At 60.2% G+C, this 26,567-nt stretch overlaps 1 protein-coding gene across 1 annotated transcript in view; it reads left to right on the top strand.

Moving 5' to 3' along the window:
• Window positions 1–12,005: 12,005 nt before the first annotated feature.
• Window positions 12,006–26,567, top strand: part of LOC101407825 (mucin-2) — a 36,171-nt gene continuing 21,609 nt past the window's right edge. The window contains 28 exon segments of the mRNA XM_087422398.1: window positions 12,006–12,081; window positions 13,623–13,893; window positions 14,899–15,013; window positions 15,450–15,540; window positions 15,624–15,733; window positions 15,928–16,138; window positions 16,450–16,575; window positions 17,183–17,300; window positions 17,410–17,548; window positions 17,701–17,811; window positions 17,896–17,965; window positions 18,122–18,259; window positions 18,351–18,515; window positions 18,988–19,082; window positions 19,479–19,605; window positions 19,971–20,226; window positions 20,371–20,423; window positions 20,546–20,646; window positions 21,049–21,200; window positions 21,497–21,635; window positions 21,941–22,051; window positions 22,137–22,316; window positions 22,414–22,653; window positions 23,180–23,336; window positions 23,604–23,735; window positions 24,607–24,754; window positions 25,347–25,390; window positions 25,789–25,998. Coding sequence (XP_087278524.1) covers window positions 12,006–12,081; window positions 13,623–13,893; window positions 14,899–15,013; window positions 15,450–15,540; window positions 15,624–15,733; window positions 15,928–16,138; window positions 16,450–16,575; window positions 17,183–17,300; window positions 17,410–17,548; window positions 17,701–17,811; window positions 17,896–17,965; window positions 18,122–18,259; window positions 18,351–18,515; window positions 18,988–19,082; window positions 19,479–19,605; window positions 19,971–20,226; window positions 20,371–20,423; window positions 20,546–20,646; window positions 21,049–21,200; window positions 21,497–21,635; window positions 21,941–22,051; window positions 22,137–22,316; window positions 22,414–22,653; window positions 23,180–23,336; window positions 23,604–23,735; window positions 24,607–24,754; window positions 25,347–25,390; window positions 25,789–25,998 — 3,886 coding nt within the window.

Genomic DNA, 26,567 nt, shown 5'->3' with positions numbered 1-26,567 from the left:
TCCGTGCTTGCTCCGTGGCCCAGGAGCGGAGCGGCCCTTGTGGCAGGTCGGAGGCCCTGCGTGGCTCAGCAGCACAATCTCCCTGCTGACCTCAGGGCCTTTCCCCGGGGCACAGGCCAGCCCCGGGTCCCCATCCTCCACGGAGGGCCAGCACTGGGTCCCCACAGCTTTTCTGGACATGGGTTTGCTTTTCCTGCGCACAGAGCTTCTGCCAGCACATCACCCATGGACCCAGCAGCATCTCCTTCCCCGCCATCTGCCCCCATTCCCCACGGCTCCCTTCCTCCCTCACAGGAAAGAAATGCAACGGGACTTCAGGCTGTGGGCCTGTCTTCCCATCACTGGAGCCCGTCCCCCAGGAGCAGCTGGTCTGATGTCACTGAAGATGGGCTGTGGCACCAGCTGGGAGACCGCCCCTGAGAGGACGGGCTGCCACCCCGCAGAGTGGACTGGACACCGAAACAGTCCGGGGCTGTTTCTCAGAATCATGGTGCAGAAGCTGCGGTGGCTCCCCTTGCCATCACACCTGGTCGCCTGCCCTTAGGATATCGCTTTTCATTCTAGTTTTGAGGCCTTGGGTCCTAAGAGAGGACCACTCTTACCCGGGGACACAGAACTGGCTGCTGGGATCGGAGGTTGAGGGTCCCCAGTGCTCTTTCCTGACACTGAACCCACAAGAAAGAGTGCAGATCACCTCTTGTTGGGGTGATGAACCCTAGCTACCGCGGGGGGTCAGATGGCAGCTATACACTGGGGTCAGGGAGGACTCTATAGACTCCAGTGAGACCAGGACTGAGACCAGATGACAGAGACCCTGAGCAGTAACAAATGCGTGTTTTTGCAGACGTGTTATCATGAATAATTTTAGACTCGCAGAAGTTGCAAAAGTAGTACAGAGATGAACAGCACACCCTGCACCAGCTCCCCCCGTGGTAACCACAGTCACCCAAACGAAGAAGTTAACACTGGTGTGTGGCTGTGATCTGCCTGCGGGCTTTACCCGGGCACCGCCTGCCTCTCCGCCCGTGCCCCTCAGAGTCCACGTCCCATTGGTTGTCTCGTCTCCTTCGATCTGTGACAGCTCCTCGTTCTTTCCTTGTCTCCCACGACCTTGACACTTTTTTTTTTTTTTTGGTGAGGAAGATCAGCCCCGAGCCAATATCCGTGCCCATCCTCCTCTTTTTCTGTTGAGGAAGATTGGCCCTGAGCTAGCATCCATGCCCATCTTCCTCTACTTTATATGGGACGCCGCCACAGCATGGCCTGACAAGCGGTGCATCCATGCACCCCTGGGATCCAAACCCGCGAACGCTGGGCCGCTGAAGCGGAGCGCGTGCCCTTAACTGCTTACACCACCACGCCGGCCCCCGACCTTGACACTTTTGAAGAGTCCTGGGAGGGGATTTTTTAGAACGTCCCTCAGTTCGAGTTTGTTGGCTGCGTCCTCGTGACCGAGTGGGATTTTGCAGAAGTGAGGTGCTCCTCCCGGTGCATGGCGTCAGAGGATGTGTGATGTCGCTACGTAGTGTCACTGGTGGTGCTAAACTCCATTCCTTGGTTAAGGAGTGTCTACCAGGTGTCTCCCTGCAAAGTTCCATCCATCTAATTCTTTTTTTTTTTTTTGCTGAGAAAGATTAGTCCTGAGCTAACACCTGTTGCCAATCTTCCTGTTTTTTTGCTTGAGAAAGATTGGACCTGAGCTAACATCTGTGCCAATCCTCCTCTTTTGTATGTGGGTCGCCACCACAGCACGGCTTGACGAGTGGTGTAGGTCCGCACCTGGGATCTGAACCTGCAAACCTGGGCCTCGGAAGCGGAGTGCACCAGACTTAACCACTACGCCATGGGGCCAGCCCTCCGTCTACTTCTTAACTAGTGAATATCTTCAGGAAGATACTTTGAGTCTATGCAAATAACTTGTTTCCCTTCATACCTGGGCCCACGATGGTAGGCTCTGTCAGCAGACACTGCCTACAGCAACAATACCACGGTGTCTGATGGTGAACTCTATTTCCTCCTTTCCTCTTCATTAATCAGTCGGAATTTTTCTACAAGAACGAGCTGTTCCTTTTCATTTGTTTATTTATTCAATCATTTATATTACTATGGACTCACAGATATTTGTTTCAGTCTTTGCATCATAATCTCAGATTACAGTTATTTATTTGGTTGCTCAAATTGTTCCAGCTCTGGCCCCTGGATCCTTCATGCTGCCTCCTGCATCCTTGGGACCTACCTCCCTCCTTTTCTGAGCACTTCCTTGTTTTCTGGCACCACAGAATGCTCCAGGTTTATCCTGTAATTTCTTTGCCCAGAGGAAACTATTTCTCCAAGGAGCCCTTGTTCCTTTTTTGGAGAATGGTATTTAGAAACCAAGATCTGGGCATTAGGTGTGGTCATTATCCTGGGTGTCTTGTGTGTAGGCCCTCTCAGTGGAGAAGAGAAAAATACACGTGTGCATGCCAACTGAAACATGCAAACCTATCATCCCTCTGTCTTATCTATGTATCTGTCTATGTATCTATCTAATCTATCTATCCTGTTACCGAACCAGATTTGTTTTGCCCGCTGCCCAGAAAGCCAATCACCAAGATGATGAGTTTGCAGAGAGAAAGGGTTTAATCACAAGGAAGCCAAGTGAGGAAATGGGAGAACGAGTCTCAAATCCGCTTCCCCCAAAACAGGGACACAGGGATATTTACGAGGTAGGGGGCAAGGTGGTCTGAAATGATTGGACGTGAGGAGAGGTGAGGTAATTGATGATCTGCGCAAGCGTAGTCAGACTTCATGCCTCTTCATAAGACACATGTTCACAAAATGGCGGCGTCAGCATGATCTGAGGGTGGAGTTTTTAGCCTCTTGACGTCAAAGATCGCTTATCGGACATCTGCGTGGACCCAGTTGATAGGTTGGTGGTCTCAGCCAGCCTGAAGTGGACAAGGGGTTCAAATTCCTGAAAAACAGCTCAAACACCCATTACCATGGTGATAACCAGGGAGATGTTATCTATAGGAATCTAGTGGGAGTCAGACAGCATATTGCCTAAACAGCACAGTTAACAATGGGCGGGTAAACAGCTAAAAGCTACAGCCAGTAATTGCAAAAAGGAAAAAACTTTAGTCCCTAGCTACTAAAGCATCAATGGCTCTTTGCCGATTTCAATCCTATTTATCTATCTGTCATCTATTATCTATCTCTCCATCCATCATCTATCTATCTATCTATCTATCTATCTATCTATCTATCTATCTATCTATCATCTTTCTATCCATCCATCCATTTATCTGTCAATCAATCATCTATCCAATGCTTATTGTTTTAAGCCACTGGGGTTGGGTGCTTTGTTATGCAGCAGTAGCTGACTGATGCAGCTGGGACTTGGCAAACTATATTTCCAGGCTCCTGGCCAGCTGGCTTCCTGGAAGGTGCTGTTGGGAGGTGGTGGGGGAGAGAAGAGATTTCCTTTCCTTTCCAGCTTCTTTCAGAGTCCCTCCAGGCACAGAGGATGGCTCCCACTCCAGTCTCAGCTCCTTTGGGTACCGCCACTACCAGATGTGCCAAACCCTCTCAGAGGCCCCTCCTCTCTGCTCCTGGGTGCTGGCAGCCACACTTCTGCCTTTGGTTCCTCCAGCCCTGGGAGAAGAAGCTGCTTTCTGCTGCTTCTAATGTCAGCGCCTCAGCCTCCTTCTGCTCCCCCAGCCTCCAGCACCTGTGTAACCGATTCTCTTTACTGAATCCCCTCTGTCTGGAATACACACACACACACACACACACACATATCTACGTATACTGTCTGATGGGACAGTAGTGGATACAGGGTGGATTTCCAAGGTTAGCCCGAGGTCCGAAGGCTGGATAGAGACTAGAGAGCAGGTGAGAGGAGGAAGCCTGTCTTTGGGGTCCCCAGAGACAGAACCTCGGGGAGGAGGGGTTCACAATTTGTGGGATGCCCGAAAACAGTGTTTGAGGGGAAACATCTAGTACTAAACAGCTACAGTGGAAAAGAAGAAAGGCCTCACATCAATGACTTCCGCTTCCACCTTAAGAAGTTAGGAGAGAAAAAGAAGAGCAAATTAAATCCAGAGTGAGCAGAGGAGAGGAATATCAGTGATAAAATGAAGCAGAAAACAAAATAAAGCACTGCAGAAAACTCAGTGCAGCTAAACGCTGGTTCTTTGAGAAGATCAATAAAACTGACAAACCTGCAGCCAGACGGATAGGAAAAAAGGGGAGAAGACACAAATCACCGACATTAGGAATGGGAGAGGTGACATCACTGCAGATTCAACAGATACTAAAAGGATCATAAGGGAATATTATGAACAACTTGCTGCCAATAAATTTAGCAACTTAGGTGAAATGGACAAAGCCCTCGAAAGACATAGTTTACCAAGATTCACTCAAGAAGAAATAACTTGACTAGCCCTATATATTAAAGAAATTGGGGAAAAAAAAAAACAAACCCTCCCACAACGAAAATTCCAGGCCCAGATGGTTTCACTGGTGACTTCCATCAAACATTTAAGGAAGAAATAATACCAACTCTGCACAGACTCTTCTAGAAAAATCGAGAAGGAAGGAATACTTTCCAACTCTTTCTCTGAGGCCAGTATTACCCTGATGCCAAAACCACACACAGATATTACAAGAAGAGAAAACTATAGGCCAACATCTCTCTTGAACATATGACAAGAGATTCTCACACATTGAGGTATACGCGGTAACTGTTTGGGTTCAAAACTGATTTGGCTTGAACTAAAAAGCCTGACTTACGGACTATCAAACATACATTGTACATCTGCTTAACCATTAAAGTAAAGAACACACTCTTTTAAGATAAGAACGCATACTTCCCCTCCTACGCCCTATTGGTAACACCCTATTGGTAACGCCTGGATTAGTCCCTTTCCTGTCACCACGGTCACGTTGACCTGCTAATTTGCAGTTGAATACCTCTTTGAAATTTTGATAAAAATGTATCCTGGGTGTGTTTAATGTGTGTTCCTTGTTCTAAGAAGATCTAAGACTGTACTTGAAAACCATGCTTCTCCGGAACGCTTTCTAAGGCCTTCCTGGGTTATAATCCTCACTCTGGCTCAAGTAAATTCACCTTGTTTCTCTTATCTATAGAATGGTTATTGGTTATTTTGCATCGACATATAGATGCAAAAATTCTAAACAAAATTTTAGCAAATTGAATCCAACAACATATGAAAATCATGACTAAATGGGATTTATTCCAGGAATGCACAGTTGGTTTAAGATTTAAAATCAGTGTAATTCACAACATTACCAGGCTAAAGAAGAAAAACCACACAATCATCTCAGTAGATGTAAGAAAAAGCATTTAACAGAATTCAACGCCCATTCCCAGTAAAACTCGCAGCAAACTAAAAATCGAAGAGAACTTCCTCCACCGGATAAAGGGCGTTTACCAAACCCTACAGCTGATGTCATACTCAAAGACTGAATGCCTTTCTCTGATACACCTGGTTTCAGGTGCATATTTGTGTCAAAATTGATCAAACTGACACTTAAACAGGTACAGTTTATTGTATATCGATTACATCTCAGTAAAGCTATTTTAAAATATTTTGAATTGGAGCTTTTAGAGGAATCTTTGTCCTGCATTTTCCAGACCAGCAAATCATAAGTGTTTTCCTTGCTGCAACATAAAATCATAGCCATATTTACAATGGCTGTATGATATTCTAGAATTATTTTAGCAATTATAGACGTAAAATTAGTCATAAAAATATATTCAAGCCCGAACTATAGCAATGGTAAAAAAGATGAGTGGTTGCAGAGGTTTTGGGGGGATGGTTGAGTAGGTGGAGCTGGGAGTTTTCAGGGCAGTGGAATCATGTGATGCTGTCATGGTGGATGCGCGACACTGTGCATTTGTCAAAACCCGTAGAACTTTCCAGCACAAAGGGTGAATCTTAATATATGCAAAATAAGAGTTAATTAAGAGGTTGGGGGATCCCAGGCTGGCATGCAGAAATGTGACAAAACAGTCGAACTGTATCACAAATGTACAAAACAACCTCACGGGGTGGGAGGGGGGAGGTGCCGGCTGTCCTTGGGGTCACTATGCCAGGAAGGAAGGAGACACAGTTTCCTCCCCTGGGGTGATGACACCACCCAGGAACCTCTGCCCTCCAGGAAAAATGGCCACACCATTGTCAAGTGGTGGGCAGTGTGGGATTGGGGCAGAGAGGACTCACCGGGACCACTGTCCGGCCCTGCTATTCTCTGGCTGGGCGAGTTCAAGGAGTTCTTTCACCCTCTCTGATCCTTGGTTTCCTCATCTCTAGAATGGAATAAAGTGAGTGCCTGCCTTCCAGGGTTGTGGAGGGCTTTAGTGAAGGGGGATGATTGAGCACTCCGCCATCGACTGCACACGATAAGCCCTCATGAGATGGGAGCTGCTACAGAAGGTGCACCCCACCACCCTGAGAGATTTCATTTGTTTGTCCACTCACCCATCCATCCATCCACCTATCCATCATCCACCCATCCACCATCCATCCATCTATCCGTCCATCATCCATCCATCCACCCAAGTAGACATACATACGTTCTTCTGTCCATCCACCCATCCCTCATCCACCCACCCACCCATCCATCATCCATCTATCCATCCATCCATCCAAATAGACCTACATATGTTCTTCTGTCAATCCACCCATCCCTTATCCACCCGTCCACCATCCATCCATCTATCCGTCCATCATCCATCCATCCACCCAAGTAGACATACGTATGTTCTTCTGTCCATCCACCCATCCCTCATCCACCCATCCACCGTCCATCATCCATCCATCTATCCATCCATCCATTCAAATAGACACACATATGTTCTTCTGTCCATCCATCCATCCATCCACTCATCCACCCATCCATCATCCATCCATCCATCCATCATCCATCCATCCATCCAAATAGACACACATATGTTCTTCTGTCCATCCACCCATCCATTCACCCATCCATCCATCCATTCATCCACCAATGTGTCTATCCACTCACCCACCCATCCATCCACCCTTCCATCATCCACCCATCAACCCATCCATCATCCACCCATCTATCCATCCATCATCCATCCATAGAAATAGACATACCTATGTTCTTCTGTCCATCCACCTATCCATTCACCCATCCATCCATCCACTCATCCACCAATGCACCTATCCACTCACCTACCCATCCATCCACCCTTCCATCATCCATCCATCCATCATCTATCCACCAATCCATCCATCCCCCTATCCTCCTCCATCCCGCCCTCCCTCCATCCCGCCACACACTCATCCACCCAGAAGCAAAGTTATGAGTGCATCTACTGTGAAGCTGGCCCACAGAGGAGCCCACATAGGCTGCCCTTAAGGTGCTCACAGCAGGAAGGCCAGCAGTGGTCACACAGTGTGGCCAGCGTGGTGAGGACGATGGTCAGGGTAAGAGCATGATACTTGGGCCAGGTCTTGAGGTGGGGTGACCACACGAAGGTGGCTGGTCTCCTGAAGTGCAGCGAGGAGCACAGCCTAGCACCCGCTTGCCCAGTGGAGCCCAGGCCGAGGAGCCCAGCCTGCTGACTTGGCTCTCCCCACACTCACCCAGAAGAAACACCTCTGTGTGCTTACTTGCCCACTCTTCCCACATGGACATACATATGTTCTTGTGGGAGAGGGAGGGAGAGTCAGCGTTCTATTTGTAAACCCTTGGAGGCCAGGAGGAGGTGATGTGGGGCACGGGCCTACACACCCCCAGGTCTCTCAGAATCTTTGAAGGGGCAGGAAGTGGGCATGCTTGTGATGTCTGAATTTCCCTCTCTGATGTCTCAGGGAGGACATGGGCAGAGGGTGGTCATGCCTGGTTTTGTTTGCCTGCCCTCGAGTCCCCAGATGCTCACCTGCCAGGGACTCTGTCCCCGGAGCTGGCTGGGGCTGGGGTCTCCCTCAGGCGTCCAGAGGGGCTGGGAACCCGTGGCTCCTCTGGGTATCCCCTCCCTCTGCCCACTGAGGCCAGGACAGAACCATGGAGTGGCCATGGGGCCCAGGGTCTGAGAAGAGTCTACACATGTATTAGACCCTTGCTCTTCTTTCCCCCCCTCCCCCCTCCTCCAGCTCCCTCCTCCCTCTTCCCTTCCTCCCCTCCTGTGGCTCTCCTCCACCGTCCCCTGTCCACTTCCTGGTGACTCAGGGTTTGTGGACAGATGTGGTGGAACACTCATTTTAGGCTGAGTTTTCTGACGTGTGTGTGGCCTCCTCCCTGTGGTCAAGGCTGTAAATTCGTGTGGCCCTTGGGAACAGTGTCTTGTCAGGGTAAATATTGGTGGGCGTGGGGCCTGGCGGGGGAGGCCCGGGGGTTCCCAGGGCCCTGTGCGCTGGCTCAGGGCCCTGTGTCTGGGGTCCGGCCTGATGGGGGTGGCGGGCAGTCAGCCCCTCCCTGTAGCCTCCTGAGGTCACCTGGGGCATCACATCCTTGTCGCAGAGAGAGGCACCACTGGGCAGTTTCCGCAACTCTTTCCCTCCCTGGAGGACTTGGGGGGGTCTCTGTGGGGCCGAGGGGAGAGCGGAGCCCCAGCTGCACGGATGGTGGGTGCACAGGGCGGATAGTCCTTCCCCACATCTGCGCGGGTTAAAGGTGACAAATGTATCTGTAAATGCATCAAGCGCCCGCAGCCCTATTAAGGCAATTTTCAGTTTATTTCTGTTGTGTATGTGGCGGAGACTGCGCCCCGCCCACTCAACTGCAAGGGGCCCCGTGACAGCCCCGTTCCACAACGAGAACCCCAGTGGCCGTGAGGATGGACCAGTGACCCCACAGTGGAGCTGAGCCTGGGAAGGGGGCTCCAGATTCTCTGCTGGGAGGCTGTGGGGCCACCCCAACACCCCAGCCTGACGGAGCCCTCACCACTGCCTTCCGCCTGCTCCTTCCCACCGCATGCCGGGTGGCCTGACGTCACTGCCCACTGCCCCCCGAGACCCTGTGACTGAGGGATGTTAGGGTCAGACCCCTGGGCCTCGGGTCATCACCACTGCCTCACCCAGAGGGGCCGTAGGGCTGACCTTCTCAGACCTGGGGGAAGATCCACCTTCTCAATTCCAGGGAGGACCCACCTTCTCAACCCCAGGGAGGACCCACATTTTCAATCTCAGGCAGGACCCACCTTCTAAATCCCAGGGAGGATCCACCTTCTCAACTCCAGGGAGGACCCACCTTCTCAGATCTGGGGGAGGACCCACATTCTCAACCCCAGGGAGGACCCACTTCTCAATCCCAGGGAGGACTCACCACCTCAACCCCAGGGAGGACCCACTTCTCAATCCCAGGGAGGACTTACCACCTCAACCCCAGGGAGGTCCCACTTTCTCAATCTCAGGGAGGACCCACCTTCTCAACCCCAGGGAGGACCCACCTTCTCAATCCCAGGGAGAACCCACCTTCTCAACCCCAGGGAGGACCCACCTTCTCAATCTCAGGGAGGACCGAGCTTCTCAGATCCGGGGTAGGACCCACCTTCTTAACCCCAGGGAGGACCCACCTTCTCAACCCCAGGGAGGACCCATCTTCTCAATCCCAGGGGAGGACCCACCTTCTCAATCTCAGGGAGGACCCACCTTCTCAGACCTGGGGGAGGACCCACCTTCTCAATCTCAGGGAGGACCCGCCTTCTCAATCCCAGGGAGGACCCACCTTCTCAACCCCAGGGAGGATCCACCTTCTCAGATCCGGGGGAGGACCCACCTTCTCAACCCCAGGGAGGACCCACCTTCTCAACCCCAGGAAGGACCCACCTTCTCAACCCCAGGGAGGACCCACCTTCTCAATCTCAGGGAGGACCCACCTTCTCAGACCTGGGGGAGGACCCACCTTCTAAATCTCAGGGGAGGACCCACCTTTGCAACCGCAGGGGAGGACCCACCATCTCAATCCCAGGGGAGGACCCCCCATCTCAATTCCAGGGAGGACCCACCTTCTCAACCCCAGGGAGGACCCACCTTCTCAATCCCAAGGAGGACCCACTTTCTCAATCCCAGGGAGGACCCACCTTCTCAACCCTAGGGAGGACCCCCGCCTCTCAGACCCAAGGCAGGAGAAGCTGTGCTGAGTGTCCTGCGTCGGCCCAGATTTCTCTGATCCCCACCAGGGCTGAGGGAGCCTGGCATGGAAAATCACTCCCCCTGGGGGCCACGGAGGGGGCCCCTTCCTTGGCTTTCCCCAGGGCTCAGTGCCAGCCTGTGGAGGCCCCACAGGGAAGTGGCACAATGGCCTGCTGGCCTGGCTGGCTCTGGTTTCCTAATCCCTGCTCTCTCTGGCTCGGGCCACACACTTGGCGCTCCTCATGTGCCCAGGTCGCTGGGTCCCTGCAGGGAGGATCGTCCCTGGGCCTGGGGCTGGTGGCACAGCAGGACAGGATGAGGGGTTTCATCTCAGGCCCCTCAGTAGTGGCAGGCCCAGGGCCCTCCGTTCCTGGGCACCCTCTCAGATCCTGGGAGGACTCGCTCCTTGATGTCCTTGCCTCGTGGGGATCCCCCGGGAGTCGTCAGGGGTGTGAGCAGGCCTCTCGGCTCTGGGTGCCACCACTGTGGCATGGAGGCACAGCCCTCAGGGAAGGCCCCTGGAGGTGCCAGGCCAAGGCACCGACTCCAGCCAGCACTTGCTTCTGGTCACTGCCTGTGAGGGGGACAGGGGTCAGGGAAGCAGGGCATCCCGTGTGCCCCCATCCGCCGGGCGTCCCCCTTGTCCAGAGTCTCAATAACCGTTGAGATGAATCTGTTCCCACTTGCCCCGCCCCTGAAACTCGGGGACAACTTGATTGGAATTTGAGGCTGCCCCCAAGATCTGAGCTTGCTGTCCACACTCTCTCTGGCCAACGGCAGAAGCCAAATTCAGGATGCATGTCTGTTTACTGGAGGAAGGAAGTGTAGGGAAGGGAGGGCCCCCGACCTCAGTTGACCCAAGAGCTGCACGGTGGGTGCCTGCCTGTCTGCTCCCGGGAGGGTCATGCTCCAGGGTGGGGGGAGGACTGCCATGCCTAGTGGTTCCCAAGGTTCGGGGCAGGTACAAGTTCAAATGCCACAACCTCAGGGCACTTCCAGACAGGTTTTGGCTTGGCTTGGAGGGTCTGAGATTCATCAGAGGCCAGAACTCATCTCTGTGGGGCAGGACGCTCCCACAGTGAGAGGTGTGGCCCAGGAGAGCCTGGGTGCCCCCTGCCCTCCACCTCTGCGTGGTCAGCACGTCCTGGGGGTGCTGCGGGGGGTAGGGCATCTGCTGGGACCTGGGCACCGTTCCCTTCAGGCTGGCTACTCCTGGCCTTCAGCCAGTTCCTCTGTGCCCCCGAGCACCGATTCCGCAAGGCGTCCCCTGGCTGGGTTCCCTAAGTTCCGATTACATTTAATTCTAGGGACTGGCTCACTTGGGAAAAGGAGGGACTGGGGGGGGGCCGGAGCCGGGCGCCCCTGATGGAGCTCAATAAGCCTCCATCCGAGATGGGCCGGGAGCACAGCCTATGCCGAGACAGGGTGGCACCCCGGGACCCCACAGGAGCCCGCACCCTCCCTGCCTTGGGGGGCTGAGCACTGCCCGAGCTCCACGGGGCACTGGACGGGGCGGGCTGGGGGCCGTGGGGAACGGGAGCCTACCAGGACAGGCTTCCAGCAGGATCTGTCCGGCCTGGGCCTGGTGCCGCTTGCAGCCGGGAGGGACAAAGTTCCGAAGTTCGCTTGGGTGTGTGTTGGAATTGGGGTAATTGGGTCTGCTGCATCCTGAGGAGGGCCAGCTTAGCCGGGGAGCAATAAAAAGATAAGCCTCAGATAACCTGAGTCAATATTTCCCCACGGTGGCCCAGGGGAGCCCCCACAGCTGTTTTCTTGATAATCTGGCAAACGCCCCACCCCTCCCCAGCCCTCCCCGCCCTCTGAAGGCCGTGCTGGGCTATATAAGGCCCGGACCCCTGCCCCCAGTTGCTCTCCCACACCATCCTCCGAGCCACCATGGGGCTGCTACTAGCCTGCCTGGTGGCCCTCTGCCTGGCCCTAAACTTGGCCAGGGGCAAGGAGGTGCAGAGAGGTGAGAGGCAGCGGCAGCATGAGCTGGGGGCAGGAAGTCCGGGGCGGCCCAGAGCAGACAGTTCTACCTGCGAGGAGGAGGTGATCCTCCTCTGCCCAGCCTTTGTGGTGGCCTGGCATCTTCTGGGGTAGACGGCCTGGGCCCAGTGTTCTGCAGGCCCCACCCCTGCTGACTTTGCGGGGAGAGTAGGAAGGGGGGAAGGAAGGAGGGAAAGAAGGAGGGAAAGAAGGAGGGAAGGAAGGAGGGAAAGAAGGAGGGAAGGAAGGAGGGAAGGAAGGAGGGAAGGAAGGAGGGAAGGAAGGAGGGAAGGAAGGAGGGAAGGAAGGAAGGAAGGAAGGAAGGAAGGATGGTAAGAAGGAGGGAAGAAAGGAAGGAGGGAAGGAGGGAAGGAAGGAGGGAGGGAAGGGAGGAAGGAAGGAAGGAGGGAAGGGAAAGTAGGAAGGAAGGAAGGAAGAAGGGAGGAAGGAAGGAGGGAGGGAAGGGAAAGTAGAAAGGAAGGAAGGAAGGGAGAAGGGAGGAAGGAAGGAGGGAAGGAGGGAAGGAGGGAAGGAAGGAGGGAAGGAGGGAGGAAGGAGGAGGAGGGAGGGGAGGGAAGGAGGGAAGGAGGGAAGGAGAGAAGGAGGGAAGGAGGGAAGGAAGGAGGGAGGGAAGGGAAGAATGAGGGAAGGAGGGAGAGAGGGAAGGAAGGAAGGAGAGAAGGAAGGAGAGAGGGAGGGAGGGAAGGAGGGAGGAAAGAGGGAGAGAAGGAAGGAGGGAAGGAGGGAGGAAGGAGGGAGAGAAGGAAGGAGGGAGGGAAGGAGGGAGGGAAGGGCAGGTGGTCCTGGGCTCCTGTCATCCCTTTGAAGGTGATTGCCGGGACAGAGTGTGTCCAGGGAGCGGTACCGGGTGGAAGCACAGGTGCTGGGCCGTTTTCTGTGGGTGTGGGGGAGGCGGGTCCCAGGGACCCTCGGAGGGGCAAGGCCAAGACGGCCCCTTCTGCAGAGCAGGGTGTTTGGCCACCTGCTGAAGGGGTGGCTTCAGCCAGAGAAGACTGTGAATGCAGGACGGGGACGTCTCGGTCCCAGCAGGGCTGTGTGACAAAGCCACTGGGGGGTCCCTGGGCCCGTATGGACAGACACGATGTGGGGACCCTCGGAGGGGTGCAGCACTGCCCGTCTGCTGGATGAGGGGCGGCTGGAGCCGGGGGAGGCCGGCTGGGGCATCGAGTGGATGGAGTGTGGCAGTGACAGAGGGGGCACTGGGGCAGGCGGACAGGGTGCTCAGGGACCCCAAGAGCCCACCTGCCCCGGCTCCCCACTCTGCAAACGGCCACGTCCAGGCCAGGCTGGGGTGCAAGGGCGTGGCACTGGAGCCGTCCTTTCAGGGGGCTGAGAACCCCCGGGCGGGGTGACCAAGGTCCAGCAGAGGCCCTGCTGCAGGACCATCTAAGCTGCTTCCAGCTGCCTCCAGAGGGTCCTCAGGGGGCGGCTGCCGGGCTGGGGCCGGGAACGAGCCTCCTGGGCGGCCTGGGCCGCTCACCCCTCCATCCCACTGCTCCCCAGAGGGCAGGACACAGAACCACGGCCACAACGTCTGCAGCACCTGGGGCGACTTCCACTACAAGACCTTCGACGGCGACATCTTCCGCTTCCCCGGCCTCTGTGACTACAACTTCGCCTCAGACTGCAGGGACGCCTACAAGGAGTTCGCCGTGCACCTGAAGCGGGGCGCAGGCAGTGATGGGCGCCACCCCCAGGTCGAGTACATCCTGCTGACCATCAAGGACGACACCATCTACCTCACCCACCAGCTGGCCGTGCTGAACGGGGCCTTGTGAGTGGGGCTGGGCGGGGTCCCCACTGCGTCCTAGTAAGGGGGCCCCCGGCTCCTGTGAGCAAGCCCCCCCCCCACTTCCCTCTACCCCGCGCACAGCTAAGGAGAGCACTGGGGTTAGTGTTCTGGTCACTGAGTCATTCAGCAAACACTGATGGGCCCCCATGGGCGAGGGACTGGGGAGTGGCGTTATTTATCCTGTGAGTCTCACAGCCCCGCAGCTCGGAGCCCACCAGGCTCTGGGTGTGTGGGACAGGTGGCCGTCCTGGTGGAGGTGGCCTGGCAGCCATCTGGTAAGGAGACCCCTGTGCCCTGCTGCCCCAGGCTAGCGTTACAGAGGCCGTGCAGGGCGGGGCCTGTGCGAACCTCCTGCCCACTGCCCCAGCCATTGTCCCTGCACTATGTCTGGAACAATGCGGCTCTAAGCACATTCCTGCCTGGGGGCCTCCCCACCTGTGGGGTTTGCCCTCTCCCTGCTATGGGGATCTTGTTTTCTGCAGAGGCTGCAGCCCAGGCAGCCAGGCCCCAGTCTCAGGGTGGGGGTGGGTACAGGGCCAACGGAGGCAGAGTTTGGGGTGAGCACAGTGCCTGGGCCCTCCCTGGGCGATGGATGGGGTGGGCAGGGTCTAGAGAAGCTCCTCCCCCCTCCCGGGGCTCATGGGGCCCCTGCCCAGGACAGAGCCGGAGGAGGGGGTGCAGAGAGGGAGAAGGGCAGGCAGGGTGTGCCTGCCCCCGAAGGAGCCCCCCCAGCCCAGGTGGATGGTGGCTCTCCAGCCACTGCTCAAGTCCCCCCAGAGGGTGGACAAAGCCTTTTGTGGCCACAGGGCGGAGCTGGGCAGGCAGGGCTGACTGAGAAGCTGAGGCCATCCCCACCCACATGATGCACAGCCTCGGTCACCTCCGGGCCACGGGACCCCGGGGAGGACCAGCCGTGGTGGGCACTGGGCCCTGGGCCCGGCTGGGTGGCTGTGTGGGCTGGCTCATGACCCTGGTGCCCCGCCACAGGGTCAGCACCCCGCACTACAGCTCCGGGCTGCTCATTGAGAAGAATGACGCTTACACTAAGGTCTACTCCCGCGCTGGCCTCACCCTCATGTGGAACCGGGAGGACTCGCTCACGGTGGGTGCAGCCCCCAATGTCACTGGGCCCTGTGGGCCTAGGGGGCTCTTCCGTCAGGCCTCTGGGACCCCAGGGTAGCACGGGGGAGCCAGTGGTCCGATCCTTGCCAAGAGGGGGTCCAGCGTGGGCTGGGAGTGCAGTGTGGCCTCTGTCTGCTGGTGGAGAAGGCTGGCGGCAGAGGTGGGGCTACGTAGCCCACCCAGGGAGGGGACCCTGGGGGCCTGGGGTGGTGGGCCGGCCCTCCCCCCTCCCAAACCCCTCCTGGTCCTCAGCGATGCCAGGACACCCCCTGGCTGACCCCAGCCCTCCTGCAATACCTGACACCCATTCAAACAAGGTGCCGAGGCCTGTCTGGCCATGGGCGCTCGCCCTGGCTGCCCCAGGCCTGTGGTCCCGCCAGCCGTGGCCGCTCACCTGCTCTCTCCTCCCCTGACAGCTGGAGCTGGACAGTAAATTCCAGAACCACACGTGTGGCCTCTGTGGGGACTACAATGGCCTGCAGACCCACTCTGAGTTCCTCTCAGACGGTGAGGGCCTCCTTGGGGTCTAGGCGGGCGGGCGTGTGCAAGCCCCCGGGGCACCCCCTGCTGACAGGCTGTGCCCTCCCCAGGCTTGCCCTTCAGTGCTGTCCAGTTCGGGAACATGCAGAAGATCAACCAGCCTGACGTGGTGTGTGATGATCCCGAGGAGGTGGCGGCCCCCAAGTCCTGCTCTGAGCACGTGAGTGGCTGGCCGGGGAACCCCCCCACGCCGGGGAGGAGCCATTTCTGAGGTGGAGACCCTATGGGAGCAGTGCCCGCCCCTCTCCCCGAGGGCCCTGCGCCTGCTAGCCTCTGCTGGGGACCCCCGGCAGCGTGGAGGGGAGGAGGGCGTGAGGAGCCCCCGCCCACTGCCCGCCCGCGTCTGCCCGCCAGCGCGCCGCGTGTGAGGAGTTGCTGACAGCCGCGGCCTTCGAGGGCTGCCTGGAGCTGGTGCCGCTGGAGCGGTACGTGCAGGCCTGCATGCAGGACCGCTGCCAGTGCCCGAAGGGTGCCTCCTGCACCTGCAGCACCCTCGCCGAGTTCTCCCGCCAGTGCTCCCACGCCGGCGGGCGGCCCGGGAACTGGAGGACTGGGACGCTCTGCCGTAAGCACTGTGCCACCAGGTCGGGAGGCGGGGGACCCACAAGGCACGTGGGAGGGTGATCCACGGGGAGCGGGGAGATCTTTGCCCGCCCGGGACAGGGCAGCCTGGTGCCCTGGACCAGGGGCCACGTCTGTGCCGACCGCGGAGGTGGCCTCGGCTTTGGGGTGCAAGGCAGACAGAAACCGGGGCTGGAGCCCAGAGCCTTTTGGGGTGCACCTGACAGGTGGACGCAGCCCCTCTGCTCCCCCTGCCTGCTGCCCTCCACCTCTGGGCGTGTGTGCCGGCTCAGGGGCCCTCCTCTGCCGTTCTAGCCAAGAGCTGCCCCGGGAACATGGTCTACCTGGAGAGCGGCTCGCCCTGCATGGACACCTGCTCCCACCTGGAGGTCAGCAGCCTGTGCGAGGAGCACCCCATAGACGGCTGTTTCTGCCCCAAAGGTCTGCACTGTACCGGTGGCGGGTGGGCGGGGGCGGGAGGGGTGCTGCCCTGATGCAGCCCACCCTGGCCTGGGGGCCGTGGGACCAGTGGTTTTGCTGCCTTGGGCCTTGGGTTCTTGGCTGCACTGAGGGGACAGCCATGCTGGATGGTGGGGGGCTGTGATGGCACAGGAAGCAAGGCCCAGTGCCCCCCTGAAATCAGATGAGCTTCAGAGAGAAAGGACACAAATGCTGAAGACCCCGCCTCATACACGCGTGATGGCGGCTTCCGGGAGTCTGGGTAGGGGGTGGTACCTTCCTAGTCATCCCCCCTGGACAGACCTCCTCCTGCCTGGCCCACAGAGCCTGGAGGACCCCGGGAAGGGGCTGGACTCTCAGGCCCCCCACAGCAGGTCCCTGACTAGACACTGTGTGGGCACCGCAGCGTCACCCAAAGGACCAGAGCTGCCTGTGGGTGGGAGGTCTGGCTGGCAGCCCCACCTCTGGGATTCTGGCACCTTCCAGAGTTTGGCCCATGGCTGTGGCTTTGGCAATAGCAGCCCCATTGTGGGGATTCCGGCACTTTCTGAGGCCAGTGAGTGTAACGTCACGTCCCCCGCTGTCCCAGGCACCGTGTACGATGACATCAAGGGCAGCGGCTGCATCCCCGTGAACCAGTGCCACTGCAAGCTGCACGGACACCTGTACAAGCCTGGCCAGCAGGTCACCAACAACTGCGAGCAGTGGTGGGTCCTGGGGGCCTGGGGCCAGGGGCCGGTCCCCCGGGGCCTGGAGCTGGGGTCTGGGTGGCCTGGGGAGGCAGCTGAGCCTGACCCTCGGCCCCACTGCCTGCAGCGTCTGCAACGCTGGCCGCTGGGCCTGCGAAGACCTGCCGTGTCCCGGGACCTGCGCGCTGGAGGGCGGCTCCCACATCACCACCTTCGACGGGAAGAGGTACACCTTCCATGGGGACTGCTACTACGTGCTGACCAAGGTAGGTGGGACGGCGGGTGCGGTGTGCCTGGCGGGTGTGTAGGTGGTGATGGGTGGGCGGGCATGGCGGGCAGGTGGGCGGCTGGCAGGTGGGCGTGCGCGGGGAGCTGCCCCCAGCCCCCGCCTCGCTCAGCACCCCCACCATCCCCACAGAGCGACCACAACGACTCCTACGCCCTCCTGGGCGAGCTGGCCCCCTGCGGCTCCATGGATAAGCAGACCTGCCTGAAGACGGTGGTGCTGCTGGCTGACAAGAAGCGGAACGTGGGTGTCCCCCCTGCCCCCCCAGCATCCCCGGGGGCTCCAAGGCCCTTGTCAGCTCCACCGTCCCCTCGGCCTTTCCCACAGGTGGTGGCCTTCAAGTCGGACGGCAGCGTGCTGCTGAACGAGCAGCAGGTGAACCTGCCCCACGTGACAGGTGAGCCCTGCTCAGGGGCGCGCGGCTGGGGGCGGCGGGAGGGCAGCCCCCCCAGCACAAGACCCTCCTGCTGAAGGTGGTGGTCCTGGGTGGGGTGGGAGGGACAGCAGGCTGAGCGGCCCCTCACCGCCCCTCACCGCCCCTCACCGCCCGCAGCGAGCTTCTCCATCTTCCAACCGTCCTCGTACCACCTCACGGTCAACACCGCCCTTGGCCTCAGGCTGCAGGTGCAGCTGGAGCCCGTCATGCAGCTCTTCCTGACGCTGGACCAGGCGGCCCAGGGCAGCGTGCAGGGTGAGTGGCCCCGCCCGCTCGCCCCCACAGAGCCCCACGCGGGGCCCGCCGTGGCGCCCCGACCTTCCCAACCCTGTCCTCGGCCCCTCAGGCCTCTGCGGGAACTTCAACGGCCAGGAGGGCGATGACTACCAGACGGCCGGCGGGCTGGTGGAGGCCACGGGGGCCGGCTTTGCCAACACCTGGAAGGCCCAGTCGAGCTGTGGGGACAAGCAGGACTGGCTGGACGACCCCTGCTCCCTCAACATCGAGAGCGGTGAGGCCTCGCCGGGCAGATGGGGCTCCCGGTGGGACGTGGGGGTTGGGTGGGTGGGGGGGAGGCGAGATGGCCTGCCCCCCTCAGGGCTGGCCCCTCCACCTGCGGCTTTCTGCCACATGCCTGGTTTATGGTGGCCCACGATGGCAGCCCGCCAAGTGACATGGCAGAGGGGCCAGGCTTGCCAATCACTGGGTGGTGGCCCTTGTCCAGCGACTGGCCTGGTGCCACAACAGTACACCCTCCCACCCGCCATGCTGCCCCACTGCGTCCCGGGAGGTGGAGAGGGTGGGTGGTGGGCGCGCCTGCCTTGCAAGTGGGCACCGTCCTGTGCTAAGCCGACCTGGAGGGAAGGACCTGGGCTCAGTCCACAGAGGGGGCAGTGTCTGCTCCAGCCTGGGTGACCGGGCAGCCAGACTCAGGGGACTTGCTGGAGGGCCACCCCCGCTGAGGTTCTGACCCCCCTCTCCAGCCAACTATGCCGAGCACTGGTGCTCCCTGCTGAAGAACACAGAGACCCCCTTCGGCAGATGCCACTCGGCTGTGGACCCAGCCGAGTATTACAAGGTGGGTGGGACCTACACCCGCACTCCCCACCCACCTGATCCGTGACAGGAAGTGGTGCTCCGTGCACCTGGCTGAGGCTGACGGCCACCTGTGAGGCTCCTGCCAGAAGTTGCTGTGTGTATGTATAAGCATGCGTATGAGTGTGCACACATGTGCTTGTGTGCACACGTGTATACAAGCATATGTCTCTGTGTGCATGTGTACGTGTTTGTGTGTGTAAGCACGCACACACGTGTGTGCATGTGTTTGTACATGTGCAGGTGGGGGTTTAAGCGTGCTCATGTGTGTGTATGTGTGGGTGCACGTACACTCATGCGTGTCCAGGAGTGCTTGCACACTTGTGGCATTCCCCAGCCCGGCTCTCTCCCTCATTGCCCTGCCTCGGTTTACCCCCAGAGGTGCAAATACGACACATGCAACTGTGAGAACAACGAGGCCTGCCTGTGCGCCGCCCTGTCCTCCTACGCCCGTGCCTGCGCCGCCAAGGGCGTCACGCTGTGGGGCTGGAGGGAGCAAGTCTGTAGTGAGTGCTGTCCCCTGCCGGCGTCCTGGGCTCGGGGCCCTGGCACATCCACGGGACGGGCGCCGGGCTCGGCCTTCGGTTCACCTGCCGTCCCATGAGGCAGCTCGCCTTGAGTCCAGGGAGAGGGATCAGTCCACTGCCGGCGGGTGACGCGGCTTCCAGCTTCCTCCGCCGGGAAGGGAAGCGGCAGGAAGCAGCTGTCTGCTGCTCCCGCTAGTGGGGAGGGTCCAGAACGGTGGCCACAGCCCATTTCCCTGACAGGGAGGCACGTGGGGCGGGGGCGGCCCCAGGGTGACTGCCCTCTCGGGCCGCCTGCGGGGGTGGGAGCTGGGGCAGTCTCTCACGCCGGCCCCTGCCCTCTGCAGACAGGGAGGTGGACTCCTGCTCCAACTCGCAGATCTTCCTCTACAACCTGACCACCTGCCAGCAGACCTGCCGCTCGCTCTCTGAGGCTGACACCCACTGCCTCCAGGGCTTCACGCCCGTGGACGGCTGCGGCTGCCCCGACCACACCTTCCTGGACGAGAAGGGCCGCTGCGTGCCCCTGGCCAAGTGCTCCTGCTACCACCGTGGCCTCTACCTGGAGGCGGGGGCGGTGGTCCTGAGGCAGGAGGAGCGATGGTGAGTGGCCTGGGGCCCGGGAGGGAGGGCGTGGGGGGTGGGCAGGGACGGCTCTACCTGGGGGAGCCCACATCCCCGCCTGACCCCACAGAGCCACTGGGCCTGCCCCACAAAGGGCCCCGTTCACCTCACCTCTCCCTGCAGCGTGTGCCGGAACGGGAGGCTGAACTGCGTTGCCATCAAGCTGATCGGCCCGAGTAAGTGAGCGCTGCCCACGCCCGGCCCTTGCCCCAGGCCCGCTCCCCCCACCACCTCTCCTGCCTGCCCTAGCTGCCCACTCCCTGTCTTCAGCTGAGCTGGGGTGGCCCTCTGTCTGCAGGCTGCAAAGCCCCAAAGATCCACATCGACTGCAACAACCGGACAGCGCTGGCCATCCGGAACCCCCGCCCCGTCAGCTGCCAGACGCTGGCTGCCGGCTACGTGCGTGCCGGGGCGGGCCGCAGAGGGGAGGGCGCAGCTGGGCTCCCACACTGACCCTGAGGCTCCCGTGCCGAGTCCTGAGGACCCATGAGCCTCACTGACGCTTCCCACCCCTGGGGGCAGGTGGCGGCCTGTGGGCCCGCTCAGCCTGCCGGGGTCACAGGGGCCAGTTTAGGGGTCCCTGGCAGGCAGCACTCAGCGGTCTCCCCGCCCAGCGGTGGAGGTGCCCAAGGATGAGGGGCTCTGGGTGTGGGCCAGGGCGAGGGGTCAGGGGTTGGGGAGAGGGGAGGGGACACGAGGGGTGTCTGTAGTGTCAATGAGAGGGCAGCCAAGGGCAGGGCTGGCCTGGCCGGCCTGAGCCCAGCCTCTAATCCCTGAACCCCACTCCCCGTCTGCCCCCAGTACCAGACAGAGTGTGTCAGTGGCTGTGTGTGCCCCGAAGGGCTGATTGACGACGGCCGTGGTGGCTGCGTCGTGGAGGGGGACTGCCCGTGTGTGCACAACAACGACATGTTCTCCCCCGGGGACAAGATCAAGGTGGACTGCAACACCTGGTGAGTGGCCTGGCCTGGCCGACCTGGAGAACGGGCCGAGGTGGGGGCTCCTCCCTGTGGGGCCAGCCGGGGCCTGCAGGGCCACCTGGCCTCCACCTGGCTGGCAAGGCCCTGGCTGGGATGGGAGTGGGGGCTGGGATGGCCCTTTCCGGGCTGGGATGGTTTGCGGGCATCGTGCGTGAGCTGCCCAGGGAGCTGTCTGCACGTGCCCGGGGCTCGGCCAGGCCGCCCTCTGAGCAGGGGTGGAAGGACCCGGGCCCTGCAGCCCCTCCAGGCCCCTCTCCTGCTCTCCTCAGCACCTGCCAGAGAGGGCGCTGGGCATGCACCCAGTCCAAGTGCCACGGCACCTGTGTCATCCACGGGAGCGGCCACTACATCACCTTTGACGGGAAGTACTACAACTTCGACGGACACTGCTCCTACGTGGCGGTTCAGGTGAGCCAGGGTGCCGCCAAGGCCTGTTCCTGCCGCGGTCCCGGTTCTGCTGGCCCTGGGCTGCTCTCAGTGGAGGCTCCCGGGGGTGTGGGGGGCCAGCCCCTCCTCCACCCTCCTCTCTGTGACCCTCCCTCGGGTGCACGGGGGGTATGGGCACGCAGTGAGTGACGCGTGGGGGGTTCAGGCCACTGGTGCGGCGTGGTCATCCCATTTCAACAAGAAGGGGCTGAGGCTCGGCGGGGCGGGGCACCCAGGGGGCACCTGTGGCCCAGCTGGCATGGCTCATACCCCCCGTGGGCCCCCAGGACTACTGCGGACAGACTTCCTCGCTGGGCTCCTTTAGCATCATCACCGAGAACGTCCCCTGCGGCACCACGGGCGTCACCTGTTCCAAGGCCATCAAGATCTTCATTGGGGTAAGTGCTGCCCACCCCCGGGGCTGTGTGGGTCCTCGGCACTCCTTGGACCTGGCCAGTGACCGGGCCTCTCCCCTGGGCACAGAGGACAGAGCTGAAGCTGGAGGACAAACAGCACACAGTGATCCAGCGCGACGTGGGCCACCACGTGGCCTACACCACACGGGAGGTGGGCCAGTACCTGGTGGTGGAGGCCAGCGTTGGCATCATCGTCATCTGGGACAAGAAGACCACCATCTTCATCAAGCTGGCCCCCTCCTACAAGGTGCACGGCTGCCCCTGCCCACCGGGCCTCCTAGGCGCAGAGGGGACCCCCCCCCCCGAAGGCCGCCTCACGAAGGCCCTGGCTCGCCTCTCCGCAGGGCACTGTGTGTGGCCTGTGCGGGAACTTCGACCAGCGCTCCAGCAACGACTTCACCACGCGGGACCACATGGTGGTGGGGAGTGAGCTGGACTTCGGGAACAGCTGGAAGGAGGCCCCCACCTGCCCGGACGTGAGCGCCACCCCCGAGCCATGCACCCTGAACCCGCACCGCCGCTCCTGGGCTGAGAAGCAGTGCAGCCTCATCAAGAGCTCGGTCTTCAGCACCTGCCACAGCAAGGTGGGGCGGGGCGCCGGCAGGCGGGCGCGGCTGTGGCTGGGGGCGGGCAGCATCTCCCCGCTCCACACTGGGCAGTTGCTCTGCTGCATCACCTCCAGCCTCCTCCAGCTTCAGCGCCATCCTCTGTGTCCTTTGGACACACGACCAGAGGTCCAGCCTTCCTTGAGACCTCTGGCTGCACCCCTAGCCTCCTGTACCTTCCAGGCGGGAGAAAGGACACACAGCCCCCTAAGGCCCAGGTGGCCCCCAGCTCTAGGCAGCGGGGGACGCGGGGACAGGTTCTAGAATGGCCCGTCTTACAGCTGAAGACCCCGGGGCCCTGAGGGTCTGCATGGCCAGAGTTGGCCAACCGTCTCTGGACCTCACCCGTCAGCCTCACTGGAGCCCTGGGAAGTTAGCGCTGGGTGATGCCCCCTGTCACAGGACCGGGGCTGGCCTCCGGGTCCTGAGCTCCTCCGGCTGCAGGGGGAGGCCTGGCCCCATGAGGGCAGCACAGGCCTGGGGTACATGGTGGCTTCTCCTGCAGGTGGACCCCAAACCCTTCTATGAGGCCTGTGTCCAGGACTCATGTTCCTGCGACACGGGTGGCGACTGCGAGTGCTTCTGCTCTGCCGTGGCCGCCTATGCCCAGGAATGCACCAAGGAGGGGGCCTGCGTGTTCTGGAGGACGCCGGACCTGTGCCGTGAGTGCCCCCCCGCTGTGGACCTGGGCGCCAGCGGGGCCGGCTGGGGGCTGCTGCACTCTGGGAGGGACAGCGCTCCCTACCCCTCCAAGGGATGGGTTGTATGCGGTCCCCTCCCCGCCTCCCCTGGTGCTAGGATCCAAGCATCCTTCCTCGGGGCCACCGTGGTGCCTGGGCGGGCAGGAGGGAGCTGGCCCATCCCTGTCCATCCCCCCCACCCTGGCCTCGGGGCTCCCCGAGTCTGACCCCATCCTCCCCACCCCCCAGCCATATTCTGCGACTACTACAACCCCCCGCACGAGTGTGAGTGGCATTACGAGCCCTGTGGGAACCGCAGCTTCGAGACCTGCAGGACTGTCAACGGCATCCACTCCAACATCTCCGTGTCCTACCTGGAGGGTGAGCAGGGCCCCTGGGGAGGGGCGGCCTGAGAGAGGCCCTGTGGGGGCTGGGGACCCCAAGTCCCAGGGTGGGCCAGGCTCACCTTCTGCAGAATCTGTTTGTTGATGGCACAGTGGGCTTGGAGCCTGAGCTAAGACCCCGCCCTCTGGGGAGACGCAGAAAAGAAGCAGGTTAACACCCAGTGGGTGTTGTCAGGAGCGAAAGTGCTGTGGGGGACCTGCGGGGGGGTGCCTTTCAGAGGCGGGTCTGAAATGGCTCTCCAGGGCCTTTGAGCTGAGAACTAGCAACATGGAGTGAGCGGTGAAGGTCTGGGGAGGGAGCATCCTACCTCATGGGAGGGATATCAGGTTAGGGGCTCAGGGCGCACCCCCTAACCCTAGAGGCTGAGCAGGGCCTGGCTGTCCCTCAGCAGGTGGGCGGGGCCTGGCTGTCCCTCAGCAGGTGGGCGGGGCCTACCTGTAACTTTGGCCATATGGCAGTGTGCAGGTCCCAGCCAGGGGGAATCCAGGTCCCTGCCTTTCCAGTCCCTGGCCTTTCCCGAGGGATATCCTGGAGAAAAGGACCTGCCAGAGTGGGGACCATGGGCGGGTCTGGTGGACATGGGGTCCCCAGAATGGGGACCACGAGCGGGGTCTAGCGGAGATGGGGGTCCCCAGAGTGGGGACTATGGGCGGGTCTGGTGGACATGGGGTCCCCAGAGTGGGGACCATGTGCGGGGTCTGGTGGACATAGGGTCCCCAGAGTGAGGCGCATGGGTGGGGTCTGTAGGGCATGGGCTCCCCAGAGTGGGGACCATGGGCGGGGTCTGTTGGACATGAGGTCCCCCATTGTGGTCCAAACCCCATGCCCCGTGCCTTGTGCCCGCTAGGCTGCTACCCCCGGTGCCCTAAGAACAGGCCCATCTATGATGAGGACCTGAAGAAGTGCGTCACAAGAGACAGATGTGGCTGCTATGTCGAGGACACCCACTACCCACCTGGAGCATCCGTTCCCACGGAAGACATCTGCCAGTCTTGGTACCTAAGCTCTCCTCGTGGGGGACCTGGGGGAGGCCGGCATACGCACAGGCACACACACATGTGCCTGTGACACAGCCATATATGCACAGGTGCACGTGCACCCAGGTACATACACATACATGCACCCACGCACAGGCACACAGTGTGCTCATGCACACAGAGGTGGACACATCGCCACACGCATGCACACGCACAGCACACATGCACACCATGGGTGCACATGTGCATGGACACGCAGGCACACACACGCACACAGGCACATGCTGGCTGGCACACAGGAGCCGGGGCGCGGGGACCAGCTCTCTTCCCGGGGAGGGGCAGGCCTTCCTTCTCTGCCTCCCTTCTGCGTCCTGCTTTTGCCTACCCTGCCTCGTCCCCACTCTGCCACAGTTAGAGCCCAGTGGGCGGCTCCTCTGGAGTGGGCCTTTGGGGCACCGCCCTGGGGCTTTGTGCCGGCCTCGGGGGCGTGGCCTCGGGACGTGGCCGCTGGGGGCGTGGTCTCAGGGGCGTGGCAGGGAGGGCGGAGCCTGGGGGAGAGGGGGCGGTTCCTGGGTTCCTGGGACCTGAAGCTGCCGCGCTTGCCTTCCAGCGTGTGCACCGACTCCTCGCAGGTGGTCTGCCGGCCCGAGGAAGGTAAGCTGCCCTCTGCGGCTACTCCCGAGGCGGCAGGTCGGGCCCCCACCCAGGATGAGCCCACGGCTGCCCTGTCCCTGGACCCAGGACTCTCTGGCTCCTCCTCCTCTGCCGCGTGGACCCCGGGGGTCCTTCCCGGCTCAGACCTGCCTGATGGGCAGCAGCCCCTTGGGGCGCCCATCCTGATGCTCCCTGTGGCAAATGCCCCTCCTGTGACCCAGCTTCTGCGTTCTGATGGGGGCCCCTTAGGGTTCTGGGGATGGGTCCCGATGGGGCGTTGGTTTGCCACTTGTCGGAGACAGGGGACACCCCGTCTTTCCTTTCCTGGGACAGGCTGAGGGGGGTCTTGTGAGTCTTGCTCCCACTGTGTTGACATCAGCCTCCCTCCCGTCCCCCAGGGAAGATTCTCAACTACACCCAGGATGGCTTCTTCTGTTACTCGGAGACATGTGGGCCCAATGGGGCGGTGGAGAAGCACTTCAACATCTGTACGACTACCTCACCACCCTCATCCACCACCACGACCCCTGGCCCCTCCACCACCTCGACCACCACTGCCACCTCGACCACCACCTCGACCACCACCACCATCCCCTCAACCACCACAGGTAAGGCCCCCATGGCAGCACATCCTTTTCCTCCTGGGGCTCCTGCTTCCCCCAGCACCCTGAGTGCTGCAGAAACGGCCCTTCTAGGGGCAGGAGTGTGGCTGGTGCAGCAGGCTGTCACCTCTGCTCACACATGGGAGGTTACGCTGACATGCCTCTTAACTCAGGGAAATGTCCCCCCGGCCCCCGGCCTTGTGAGTTGAGACACTGGCGTCACGGCCACACTCCCGAGCCCAGACCACAGTGAAGGTGACTTGGGGACGTTTCCAAAAACTAGCAAGAAAATATCCTAAGGGTTAGAGAAATGTCCTTAAATTCCTCTGCATTTGTTCTGGTTGAAATCATAGCTACCCCTGGACAAGCCACCAGGGGTACGACAGCCATAGGAAAAAGAAACGTGTAAAACTTAAAAAAGACTTTAAAATATCTTGAACTATACGACATCCTCTTTTTTCTTTTTTCCACTTTACTGCGGTTTCACCTTCTACTCTGACTCAGAGTAAGTCCCGTGGATGGTACTTCCCCGTGGCAGACAGGGCGAGGAGAGCAGGTCACACTAAAGCATCCGG

The sequence above is a fragment of the Ceratotherium simum genome, chromosome 34 (genome assembly GCF_057802395.1).
Source record: "Ceratotherium simum simum isolate JZ-2026a chromosome 34, ASM5780239v1, whole genome shotgun sequence".
Classification (NCBI taxonomy): Eukaryota; Metazoa; Chordata; class Mammalia; order Perissodactyla; family Rhinocerotidae; genus Ceratotherium; species Ceratotherium simum.
This window is presented reverse-complemented; position numbering and strand designations above follow the sequence as displayed.